The sequence below is a fragment of the Nomascus leucogenys genome, chromosome 8 (genome assembly GCF_006542625.1).
Source record: "Nomascus leucogenys isolate Asia chromosome 8, Asia_NLE_v1, whole genome shotgun sequence".
In the NCBI taxonomy this organism is placed as follows: domain Eukaryota; kingdom Metazoa; phylum Chordata; class Mammalia; order Primates; family Hylobatidae; genus Nomascus; species Nomascus leucogenys.
Genome location: NC_044388.1, coordinates 112,291,446 through 112,303,978, shown reverse-complemented (window position 1 = coordinate 112,303,978; position 12,533 = coordinate 112,291,446). Strand labels below are relative to the sequence as shown.

Genomic DNA, 12,533 nt, shown 5'->3' with positions numbered 1-12,533 from the left:
CCTCCTGCTGCAAGCCACCTCCCTCCGCAGGAGTGCACTCCTCTTGCCGTGCCTCTTGCTGTGGTGTCTGGGTGGCCAAGGGTGAGTCGGTTTTGCTGTGATTTCACATTGCCTGCCAGGCAGCGGCAGCGTCGAGGCCTTGAGGCTTTGAGGCCCTTAAGCATGAATTCTGGCGTGTGCCCAGGGCACTGCATGTCTTCAGATCCTCATGTGTCCACATGGGCCCCCTTGGGGACAGATCTGTGGCCACGAATAGGTTGGTGATGGGGCTGAAGGCTCCGGAGAATAAAGCACATTCCGCTTTTAGAGGCTGCTCCTGGCTGTGGCTCTGTTCACTGGGACCCTGGTTCTCTGACTTAGGTGGCATCTGAAGCGGGACGAAGGGGTTGTTCAAATCATGGCATCTCCACACTGGACTTACCAGGAAGCAGAAACCTAACAGCCCCTTCCAGAAGTCGCCACAGCCCCCTGGGGTTGTCTGCTGACATGCTGGTGCCCTGGATCCATCCAGGGGTCTCCTGAACAGGGCCAGGACTGTGGGTCTTAGGACACCCCGCTGCCTGTGAGTGTGGCTGTGCTTTGGAGGTCTGTGTGGTTGTGTATGAGGGAAGGGCCACACTCAGTCCTGCTGGAGAGCAGCCATCTGCGATGTTTCCAGCCCAGGCTGGCTGTTGGACGAGCTTGCTCTTGATTGGTATCTAATCCTGCCCAAATGCTTCCTCCCACAGGATGTCTACGGCCTCTACGAGCCTCGATACAGGCCCTATGACAGTGCTGCGTCTGCTTACGCCGAGAACTACCGCTACCCCGAGCCCGAGCGGCCCAGCTCCCGAGCAAGCCACTCCTCGGAACGGCCACCTCCCAGGTGCGGCCACGCCCACCCTGGCTGCCTCTCTGTCATACTCAGACCCATGTCTGTGTTCCTTGCTATGGGGATAACTTAGTGACTCGAAAAGTTCTGTATTTCTGAAGAACTATACAAACTTATCTAACATATGTTTACATTTTCTTGGTATGGACAAATTGTAGGGTGTGTTTTTAAATGAAATTAAACACTGCCCCGGGTGGTCATTAGCTGTGCTGGTCAGTTAGCATTTGGCCTCCACCTCTACTGGGGCCAGACCCTGCTCAGGGCTGCAGAGAAGCAGCCTCTGACTTGTCTGTGAGCCTCTCTGGCCGGGGCACGTCTGTTGGTCCGGCCATTTGCTAATGGGGTGTTCAGGCTCCCCAGAGACACGGCAGCTTTTCACCGGTCTCTGGAGGCCTGGGAGGACTGGTCACAGAGGTGACTTAATTCTTAGACCTGTCAGGCTGGCTACAGAAAGCAGGGCTTGAAAGCCTGTGTTTCCTCTTCCTTTTTTCTTCTTTTAAGGCAGGTCTCACTATGTTGTCCAAGCTGGTGTGCAATGGTGCCATCTTGGCTCACTGCAGCCTTGACCTCCTGAGCCTAAGCAGTCTTCCCACTTCAGCCTCCCGAGGAGCTGGGACTACAGACATGCCCCATCAAACCCAGCTAATTTTGTTCATTTTTTTTTTGTAGAGACGAGGGTCTCACTATGTTGGCCAGGCTGGTCTCGAACTCCTGGCCTCAAGGGATCCTCCTGCCCTGGTCTCCCGAAGTGCTGGGATTACAGGCATTAGCCACTGTGCCCGGCCAGCCTGTTTCTCGTTGACGTTGCCTCCTCTGCTTGAAGGCCAGCCATGCCTCTGTTTGCCATTACAGAAGAGGGGTTTGGAAAGACCTGTGGCACTGTGCCTTCAGCTGAGCAGGCCTTAAGCCAGGTCAGAGTCCTCCTGGGCCCTAGAGCAGAGGAGGCTGTTGTTGATTTTCAGCTCCACTCAGGGAGGTGCGCAGAGCCCTGCGAGGGATGGGCGTGGTCCTGGCCACTGTGCTAGGCTGCACCTTCCAGGGCCTTAGCTGCACTTGCTCCTTGTCAGATCTGAGGAGAGACTGTCTCACAGGTAGAGGCTCCCTGCAAGGGGATGTTGCTTCTTAAACTTGGTAATAGAGAAAAAGCTAGTCATTAATGAAGACTTTGTACCTGCACTTGTTTTTGAAAGGTTCCTCATGCTTATTCTTAGAGGTTTTTAGGAGCTTATCTAAAGACAAAGGCTCTGTCTGTAAACCTCTGCCCACGCAGCTGGCCCTGGTGTACTCGGCTCCAAGGGCATGCACTGGGCGGTGTGCAGCTGGATGTTGGAGGTGCTTTGTGAAGCAGGCGGCACTGTGAGGCTTCACCTCTCTGGAGGCTGTAATTGTGAGAAAATTCCCAAGGTTTGAGCTATTGTGTGTCACTCGGTCACCTGGGAAGCGGGGTTTGAAGTTAAGATCATATTCCTATGCAAAGCCTTCCAGGTCCGGGTGAGGGTGAGCGGACAGGTGTTTCCTAGAGGTCCTGAGAGGCGAGAACACGGAGGAGAGACAGCCAGGGAGGATTCTCACTGTTCCGTTTTCCTTCTGCTGGCCGCCCTGCCAGGCTCACCTAGGAACCGATTCTGAGAGGCCAGTGGTGGCTCATGATACGGAGAAGGCCTCTCACCAGAGGCGGGGTCAGGTCACCACAGGAGTGGCTTTGGCACCAGATCCGCAGGCTTCCTCTTCCTTCTGGTGTTCGGATCCTGCGGCTGCCTTCAGCCCTGGCTTGCACCGGCTCTGGGGAATCCTCCCTGCTCCTTCCCCCACTTTGGTTGGGGAGCACACGTCTCACGCGTGTGTTCAGCCTCCGCGCTTGTGTGTGGCATGGACTCACCTCTCTGGGCCTGGTGTGGTCAGATCCCCGCAGGCACTGCCTGTCTCAGCCTTGTTGTTTTTGAGACTGTGTTGCTCCTGATGAATGACTGGGGTTGGAAAGGTTGGCTGAGGACACGGCGGCTTCTTGGAAACCCCAAGTCAGATAATTTCTCCAGAACCTGCTGTGGCCCATGTGAATGTAATAGACCCAAGAGTGGCCACTCAGGCTGTCGGTCAGCAGGGCTCGTTACTGTGGCTGAGCAGTTGGATGTAGGGGGACAAGTGGGCCCCGTCTCATGCAGAGGTGCTGCACTGACCGAGCAGCCAACCTCAGCGGCGGGTGCGCGGCTCCCGTGATGTCTCCTGAAGGGGCGTGGGAAGGGTCACATTTTAAAAATTAAATATTGTATGAAAACTATAAAATGCTCTTACATCCTTTCAAGAGTCTTTTTAGGTCTCACCCTTTTAGCCAGGCTGGAGTGCAGTGGTGCCGTCATAGCTCACTGTAGCCTTAAAACCTGCTGGGCTCAAGCCATCCTCCTGCCTCAGCCTCCTGCGTAGCTGGGACTACAGGTGTATGCCACCATGCCTGGCTAATTTTTTTACTGTTTTATGAAGATAGGGTCTCACTGTGTTTACCAGGCTGGCCTTTCAAGAATCTTGAAGGTACCAGAAGGTCTGATACTTGATCATTGTACTAACTTGTGCTTTTCCTGTAGTGAGAGTCAGGATCATGGCTTGGTCTACAAAACCAGCCTTTCTGGGGCACGTGTAGGAATCTGACACCACGTCGGTTCCAGGAGACCTGAGGGGGAGGCGGGGCAGTTAGAGTCCCGCTCCAGGAGCACACACACGGGCTCTGACGGGGGTACCCTGCGCGCGTGCAGGGAGCACCAACAGCCAGCGGTCTGGGGTTGAGGCTGTAAAACTGGCATTTTAGGTTGGTTTGAATGGCTCAGTGAGACCGGGCACTGTGGGTCACTCCTGCAATCCCAGCACTTTAGGAGGCTGAGGTGGGTGGATCGCTTGACCCCAGGTGTTCGAGACCAGCCTGGGCAACATGGTGAAACCCCATGTCTATGAAAAATATAAAAAATTAGCCGGCTGTGGTGGCACGTGCCTGTAGTCCCAGCTACTCAGAAGCTGAGGTGGGAGGATTGCTTGAGCCTGGGAGGTGGAGGTTGTGTTGAGCTGAGATCATGTCACTGCACTCCAGCCTATGCGACAGAGTGAGACCTGTCTCAAGAAAAAAAAAAAAAAGCTCAGTCCATTTTGTCCTCTACTGAGCATAATATCAAAAATTCTAGGACCTATTTTAGCATTGACTTTTATAGGCTACAGCAGTGAGAACACAAAAAGGGTCAGTTCTTTTTAGCCGAACGACTCTTAGTTATTTTACCAAGATGAATTTAAATTAGCCGTATGGTGGGAAATTCCACAATCTCAGCCTTGCTACTGTTTTGAATCTTCTAATTGGAATTTTTGTACAACCAAAGTGCTTTGATGAATGCCCATTGCTTTGGGAATTATTTATATTGGCTGATGTCACACTTTAAGAAATAGATAATTTGTTTTTTAACAGCACTGTGTGTTTTTTCAGGCAAGGGTATCCTGAAGGATACTATAGTTCCAAAAGTGGATGGAGCAGTCAGAGCGATTACTATGCAAGTTATTACTCCAGCCAGTACGATTATGGAGGTATGTCAAGGAACTCCAAGCAGCTGGCCTTAGCAGGTGCCTTGTGCAAAAGACTCTGATGACATGCAGCCCTGGCCAGCCAGCACCTGCTGGTGACTTCCAGGAAATGTCCCCTTTTATTAATCTCTTTATGTTTTTGCCCAAGAGCCAAAATAGTTGAAAATACTTTGTATTTGGAAATAATTATATTGCTATTTTTCATTACTAAATTACATCTTAATCTTAGCGTGAATGCATCTTTGTCATATTGGCAGATTTCTCTGATTCTCTAGCAGAGCATAACCAGCAGTTCGAGAGCTGCTGTGTCTACATGTGCCTTCGTAAACATAAACGGATGAAAAGGAAGTGAAATGAAAAACCATCTCCTCGGTCACACCAGCCGTGTTTCCCACACTCCTGACCACAGGAGGCTGGCAGCTGCTGCCTGGGGTGGTGTGGATATGGGCCACGCCCACCGGGCAGCGACCTGGGTGCTCCCTGGCGGCATCCAGCTGCAGCCACGTCTGCCCTCCATGCAGTGTGTGCGGCACAGTGGCCATGTTCCCGGGAAGAGCCTCCTCCGGTCACTCCTGCCCTGGCTGTGGCCTCTTGTGCTCTGGGCCCTGAATCCCCTTGACAAATATCAAATATCCTCTTTGATATTTGCACCTGTTTTAAATATAAATTTAAAAAATACATCTTTAGAAAAGATGATAAAAGACCTTTTAAGAACTTTTTCTTAATACTTGCTAAAAACACTTGCTGAAAATGGTATATCCAGTTTGTTTACAGCCCTTTTAAAGTAACCTTTTAATATTGAGATTATTTTTGAAAACCTTAAGAGTCACATTAAGGAGAAGAAATAGTAGTAAAATTTACAGTTAGGGGATTAACTAGTCAAAAGCAGCAGCCGTGAAAGAGAACTGGCTGGGCGCAGTGGCTCACACCTGTGATCCCAGCACTTAGGGAGGCCGAGGTGTGGGAGAAGCACTTGAGCCCAGGAGTTCAAGAACAGCCTGCGAAACATAGTAATACCCCATCTCTGTTTAAAAAAAAGAAGAAAAAGGACCTTAAATCTTTTAGCACCTTTTCTAAAAATATTTTTTCCTTTTAATCTAAAACACTTGTATTGAGAGAAAAATCAGCCAGTTGCCTTTAGGTAGCTAGGGCCCTCCAGATGTCATGGCTTCCTGGTGTCGTGCTGGTTTCCAGGAGAGAAGCTGGGTTTCTCGAGGAGTCCTTGGAACATGAAGTCCTGGGGTGGTATCGCTTCCTTAGTGATATCTGAGGCATTTCTTCTTTTGCATGTTACTGTATTAATCATTAATTCCTTGCTCACAGATCCAGGCCACTGGGATCGTTACCACTACAGTGCTAGAGTCAGGGACCCCCGCACCTATGACCGGAGATATTGGTGTGATGCAGAGTATGACGCGTACAGGAGAGAGCACTCTGCCTACGGGGACAGGTTGGTGGAGCACCCCTGTGGGGGCAGAGGCTGGGGGCAGCCAGGGCGCGCTAGTGCTTCTCTGCCCTCATGTCTGGGTTTTAACAGAGCTGTGGTAGTTTGGGTGAGCATCTGCCTGATGTTTTGGTCCCTGTCTGAAAGGAAGGAGGGAGCAGACCTTCCCAGGGTTCCCAGCTTGGACTGTTACAGGAGAACTGGCCTCAGCAAGAGGACTGTTCAGCACCTCTGGGAGCACCTGGGAGATTGGGCTCACTCTTTCTCATCGTCCCTTCTTACCAGTCGCACCCTGCAGCCCAGAGAAGTGACCACACTGGAGACGCATTTGCAGTACTTCTCTAAAGTTGCACGTCAGAGGGCCCTGACTGTTGGGTGTGGTGTGTTGTGGCTCGGCCCCAGGGGTCTCGGTCTCGGCTCCTGGGCAGCTGCGTGGCACATGGGGATGGGACCTCCTGCACTCCCATTCCTCTGCCTCTGTCCCCCGGCTTCCTCTAGGCCCGAGAAACGTGACAACAACTGGAGGTACGATCCTCGCTTCACGGGGAGTTTTGACGATGACCCCGATCCGCACAGAGACCCTTATGGGGAAGAGGTGGACCGGCGCAGCGTCCACAGCGAGCACTCGGCACGGAGCCTGCACAGCGCACACAGCCTGGCCAGCCGCCGCAGCAGCCTCAGCTCCCACTCACACCAGGTGCGCGGCGGCGCCTCACAGACACGCGGACAGTTGTATTTAGAACCACCATGCTGTTTGCAATGTACCTAAAGTTTTACTGCTGTGCCTGGGGAATTGATTTTGCCCGTTTGCTTTGTTTTCTAAGAGTCAGATTTACAGAAGCCACAATGTGGCTGCCGGTTCCTACGAGGCCCCGCTTCCTCCAGGCTCCTTTCACGGCGATTTCGCTTACGGCACCTACCGCAGCAATTTCAGCAGTGGCCCCGGCTTCCCAGAGTATGGCTACCCTGCAGACACTGTCTGGCCTGCCATGGAGCAAGGTGTGTGCTCAGCAGGACAGAGGGATACCGGCTAACCCCACTGGGGCGGCCACCCAGCCCGGCATCTGAACACGGGAGTCAGGGCTGGGATTGGAATTGTGATGTCCTGGCCTGGCTCTGACCCAATCCGTCCTTCCAAGAGGCAGAGCGTGTGAGGACGGGCCAATGCTGTCTCTTCGATTACAGTTTGGTTTAAGGCCTGAGAGCTGCCCTGCCTGCCCCGACATGCGTTTTAAAGCGTGACTCTGAGGACAGCTCATATCCAGGCTCTGGGCAGCCCCTGGTCACATCCCCATCTCAGACCCCGTGGCTCAGCAGGCTTGCAGGAGGGAGCTGCTCATTCCCCTTGGAGACTGCGCTCCTGCAGTTGTCCCGCGTGTCAGTCAGAAGTTCCCTTCCAGGATGCTCAAATGCTTTTTCTTGGCAAATTGCAGAAATATACATAAAGATATAAAGTTACAGAATTTAACAGTAGGCTGAGTTTTTTTTTTTTTTTTTTTGAGATGGAGTCTCACTCTGTCTCCCAGGCTGGAGTGCAGTGACGTGATCTCGGCTCACTGCAACTTCTGCATCTGAGGTTCAAACAATTCTCCTGCCTCAGCCTCCTGAGTAGTTGAGATTACAGGTGTTTGCCACCATGCACAGCTAATTTTTGTATTTTTAGTAGAGATGGGGTTTTGCCATGTTGGCCAGGCTGGTCTCAAACTCCTGACCTCAAGTGATCCATCCTCCTCGGTCTCCCAAAATGCTTGGATTACAGGTGTGAGTCACTGCACCCAGCCTTACTTTCTTAAAGTATTGTTTCAGTTAACATTTTTTCATTTCTTTTTTTTCAAGAGACAGAGTCTCGCTCTGTCACCCAGGCTGGAGTGCAGTGGTGCGGTCATGGTCTCTGTCTCCTGGGTTCAGGTGGCCCTCCTGCCTTGGATCCTTTCAAAGTGCTGGGATTACAGGCATGCACCACTATGCCTGGGTCCTTATTTTCTTTTTTGCTTGAGGTGTTTTGCTGTCATTTTTTCTGGGTGCTGTGTGGTCATCACAGTCTGAATTTGATTTTGTGAAAGTGAGAGAGCTTGGGAATGGCCAGGCCTGGGAGGAGCACGCGCTGCCGAAGGAGCCTCAGGATGGCTCATGAGGGTGTTGCGGGAGCTTTCTCGGTGTACAAGGGAATAGCTTTCATGCTTAATGGTTCAGACGTTTTTCTTTTCCTGACATATGCTTAAGTTCTACTTTTAAGTATGGTATTAAACAATTACTGACTTTTGAGTTGGAAGTTTGTCATGATAAATCTAACCTGTGACTTCAGCTGTGTGGGCACATTGAAAGTCTAGGCTCAGACGCATCAAACAGTGACAAGCTGATTGTTTGTTTTTCAATTTATTTTAAATGCAGTTTCATCAAGACCAACTTCTCCTGAAAAATTTTCAGTGCCTCATGTCTGTGCCAGGTTTGGCCCTGGCGGTCAGCTTATCAAAGTGATTCCCAATCTGCCTTCAGAAGGACAGCCGGCCTTGGTGGAGGTCCACAGCATGGAGGTAATGGCACACGCGGAAGCGTGGCATCACTGCTCTGCTGCCCCGGGGAACTCTGTGCTTTGCAGTTTGTCATCTTCAATTGTCAGACCTTGTCTCTGGACATACGTCCTTGGAAAATACTTATTCCTGTGAATTTTCAATTTGTAGGGTTTTTCTTCTATTTGATCATATCTTTTTTCCTCCTAGAAGTCAGTATTGTAAGCGTCTGCCTTGGGTGTTCGATGTGGTTTGATTGTATATGCATTTTCTGCCCTCGTTTTGGGGATGTTTGCTTTATTGGTGCTTTTCAATGATAGATGCAGTGGGTGGGCCCGGTGCTGCCGAGGTGAGGGGGGCGGGTGGGGTGGATGTGCCCGGCACTGCCAAGGTGACGGGGGCTGGCGTGCGCCTCTTCCTGCAGCTTCTGCAGGCTTCTGTCACATGTATTCGGGTTCTGCCTCAGGATTTGGGGAGAAAAAGTGGATTTCACTGCTTAAAAAGTTTGAAATCATGGCTGTGGTCCACGCAGGCCATGTTCCGTGTAACAGCCTCGACAGAGCCTTCACCCGCTGTGGGGCAGGGCGGGTGGCCCATGCCATCCTCTCCTCTCACGGGCAGCATCTGTGCCTGGGTTGGCCGGCCTGCCAGCGGGGTGGCTGTGCACTGGCTGCCACTGACCCACGGCCCTCTCCTTGTAGGCCTTGCTGCAGCACACATCTGAGCAGGAGGAGATGCGGGCGTTCCCAGGACCCCTGGCCAAGTATGTTCCTTGTTGAGGCATTTCTTTGGGAGCCCGACCTTGCAGACATCACTGCTCACTGTGTGTTCTTTCTGCAGAGACGACACCCATAAAGTGGATGTCATTAATTTTGCACAGAACAAAGCTATGAAATGTTTGCAGAATGAAAACTTAATTGACAAAGAGTCTGCAAGTCTTCTTTGGAATTTTATTGTTCTCTTATGCAGACAAAATGGGGTATGTTTCTTTCTACTTCTAGAGTGTTTCTTCTTGCTGGTCTTCATTTCGTCTTGGGAATGCTCAGCCTCCTGAAGGAGCAGGGCGGGATCCGCATGCCCAGCTATGGGAACCTTGAGGGCTCCCTAGGAAGCACACTGTAGTGGCTGGGTGGGGAGGGAGAGGGAACGTACGGTTAGGATGGGATGAGGTTTCAGCCCAGCCTTGCTAGCCTTTCGGGTAGTTGTGGGTCTGGCTGTGTCCAGGGTGGGGCTTTGTGCCTGTGGTGGTCCGACGCGTCCTCACCTGAGAGCCATTGTTCTCCTTCCTGTTCCTGTTGACCCAAACAGACCGTGGTAGGGACTGACATCGCGGAGCTTCTGTTACGAGACCACAGAACAGTGTGGCTTCCTGGGAAGTCACCCAATGAAGCAAACCTGATTGATTTCACGAATGAGGCAGTGGAGCAGGTGGAAGAGGAGGAGTCTGGCGAGGCCCAGCTCTCTTTCCTCACTGGTGGTCCGACGGCTGCCGCCAGCTCGCTCGAGAAAGAGACCGAGAGGTTCAGGGAGCTGTTGCTGTATGGCCGTAAGAAGGTGCGCCTCCTCATCATGGCACCTGGCGCCTGCACATGTCCACTGGGTCGGGCCTGGTGCGGGGATGCAGGCTTCGGGGAGGGATGCGGCCCCTTCTTGGGAGCATCTGCGCTGCGGTGTGGGGCTTTGGGTCTTGCTGTTTCCTGAACAGTACCTGACTCTTGTATGCCATCCTTCTGGAGGTGTTAATGTTGGTTTCCTTCTAACTGTTTGCAGTGTTGGAGACCTGCAGATTGAATTTTCAGTCATTCGATAAATGCACATGTTGAGCACGGGTCGTGCCCCTGCTGTGTGTGCCAAATCTCAGATGAAACGTGCATGACACAAGTTGTGGCATTCTCACAAACTCAAGCTCGAGTCCACAACCCAGAAGTCACTGGGAGTTGGGAGGGCACACCGAGCCTGTCGGAGGCGCAGTGCATGGAAAGGCCACGGGCAGGAGAGCAGCCAGTGCGTGTAGTGTCCAGTGACTGGGGCCACAGCAGCGTGGGGACCGGGGCAGGCAGGGGGCCTGAGACAGGAGCCTGCTCTGGGACAGTGGGGTTGGGGGGTCCATAGTGACTGCAGCAGGGACAGTATGTGCACAGGAGGGGCTGTCTAGGGTGCATGATGTTTGCTTTGGATGTGCTAAGCAGGAGAGAGGCAGTCTCACAGGCATGTGTGGCCCTGAACAGCAGAGACATTGGATAGGCTGAGTTTTCTGTCCTTTTATATCATGATAAACTCAGAAAGGGCATATTTGACCAGTATTTTTATTTTTTTATTTTTAATTTTTGTTGAGACAGGGTCTCACTCTTGCCCAGGCTGGAGTGCAGTGGCGTGATCATGGCTTAATGCGGCCTCGACCTCCTGGGTTCAGGTGATCCTCCCATCTCAGCCTTCTGAGTAGCTGGGACTACAAGCTGAACGCCACCACGCCTGGCTAACTTTTTTTTTTTTTTTTTTTGTAGAGACGGGGTTTCACCATGTTGCCAGGCTGGTCTCGAATTCCTGGGCTCAAGCAATCCACCCGCCTTGGCCTCCCAAAGTGCTGGGATTACAGGCATGAGCCACCGCGCCCGGCCTGATCAGTATGAGTCTATTATGGATGTTTTATAACTGATTGAAGTCATGTAACCTGTTAGCTTTTATTAACATCTTCCTCTACTGTAACATTTTTGCCTCCCAGCCAGAAGTTCTAAATTATGCCCTGGATGATTTTGGTGAAAGGGGAGGCTGCCTTACTGGAGCCACTGTCCGTGTTGACAGGATATTCGCGGAGGCCTCCTGTTAGAACTGGGGAGTTGACTCGAGCGTGTTTCCCAGTGGACGGGGCAGCATAGTGGGCAGCGCTGCGTGGTTAGCCCTTTTTGTGATTAGCATGCTTGTGTTTTATGCTGAAAATGGACAAAAGCAGCAAATATCTACAAATACCCACTACCACAGGGACTTTGAAACTCAGGAAAATAATGAAATGCTACGTGTCTTTAATCTCCAAATGGTGAATAAGTGTGTTTTTGAGGCCTTTGGGTTGTTTGTGTATCTGCTGCTGCGTGAGGACACATGGCCTGTCACCTGTCTTGACTCATGTCATGTGAGGCCACCGATAACCCACCAAGGTCCCTGAAATGCCTTTCGCAGGATGCTTTGGAGTCTGCGATGAAGAACGGCCTGTGGGGTCACGCTCTGCTACTTGCAAGTAAGATGGACAGCCGGACACACGCCCGAGTCATGACCAGGTACAGTCCCGCGGTGGCCTGGTCCAGTGGCAAGCCCTGCTGGATCCCTGCAGCACGTGGCGTCCACACTCTGGTGGCAGGTGGCAGGCAGCAGGCGGCAGGGCTGGTTCCTTGTAGCAGGCAGCATCCACACTCTGGGGGCAGGCAGCAGGTGGCAGGCGGATCTCACTTGACTGTGCTGTGCTCCCACACGAACTCGCGCTTCCTTGGCCTCGAGGCTTCCTTGGGTCATGTTGCGGAGAGCTTAAAAAGTTTTTAATTAACTGCATGGTTTTTAATACTTCATATAAAATCTCAGTGAATTCCTTAATCTTCATCTTTTATAGCTTTCTTTTAATTTTGAGTTTTGCTGTGTTGCCCAGGCTGGAGTGCAGGGGCGCGATCTCGGCTCACTGCAACCCCTGCCTCCCAGGTTCAAGTGATCCTCACACCTTGGCCTCCCAAGTAGTTGAGACCACAGGCACCCACCACCATACCCAGCTAATTTTTTGTATTTTTAGTAGAGGTGGGTTTTGCCATGTTGGCCAGGCTGGTCTCAAACTCCTAGCCTCAAGGGATCTGCCTGCCTTGGCCTTCTGAAACTGCTGGGATTACAGGCGTGAGCCACCATACCTGGCCTTATCTTTTACAGCTTTTTTTTTTTTAATATTGAGAGAAGAAAGAAAAATAAAATAAAATACTGAGATGTGTGTACTTTGCCTAGGTGAAACATAAGTCTAATCATTACATCAGAGGGCTGAGGGCTGATTTTTTAAAAAATTTATTTTATTACTATTTTATTTATTTGTTTTTTTGAGACGGAGTCTTGCTCTGTCGCCCAGGCTAGAGTGCAGCGGCACGATCCCAGCTCACTGCAACCTCTGCCTCCTGGGTTCAAGTGA

The 12,533-nt window shown here is 51.6% G+C and overlaps 1 protein-coding gene across 11 annotated transcripts in view; it reads left to right on the top strand.

Annotated features, from left to right (window-relative positions):
• Positions 1–12,533, top strand: part of SEC16A (SEC16 homolog A, endoplasmic reticulum export factor) — a 43,071-nt gene that overhangs the window by 10,117 nt on the left and 20,421 nt on the right. For all 11 annotated transcript variants that reach the window (XM_030818207.1, XM_030818205.1, XM_030818201.1 and 8 more), the window contains exons 3-12: positions 729–865; positions 4,332–4,429; positions 5,750–5,876; positions 6,369–6,567; positions 6,695–6,869; positions 8,262–8,404; positions 9,082–9,143; positions 9,221–9,359; positions 9,689–9,934; positions 11,555–11,652. In XM_030818207.1, coding sequence (XP_030674067.1) covers positions 729–865; positions 4,332–4,429; positions 5,750–5,876; positions 6,369–6,567; positions 6,695–6,869; positions 8,262–8,404; positions 9,082–9,143; positions 9,221–9,359; positions 9,689–9,934; positions 11,555–11,652 — 1,424 coding nt within the window. The remainder of the gene's footprint in view (positions 1–728; positions 866–4,331; positions 4,430–5,749; positions 5,877–6,368; positions 6,568–6,694; positions 6,870–8,261; positions 8,405–9,081; positions 9,144–9,220; positions 9,360–9,688; positions 9,935–11,554; positions 11,653–12,533) is intronic.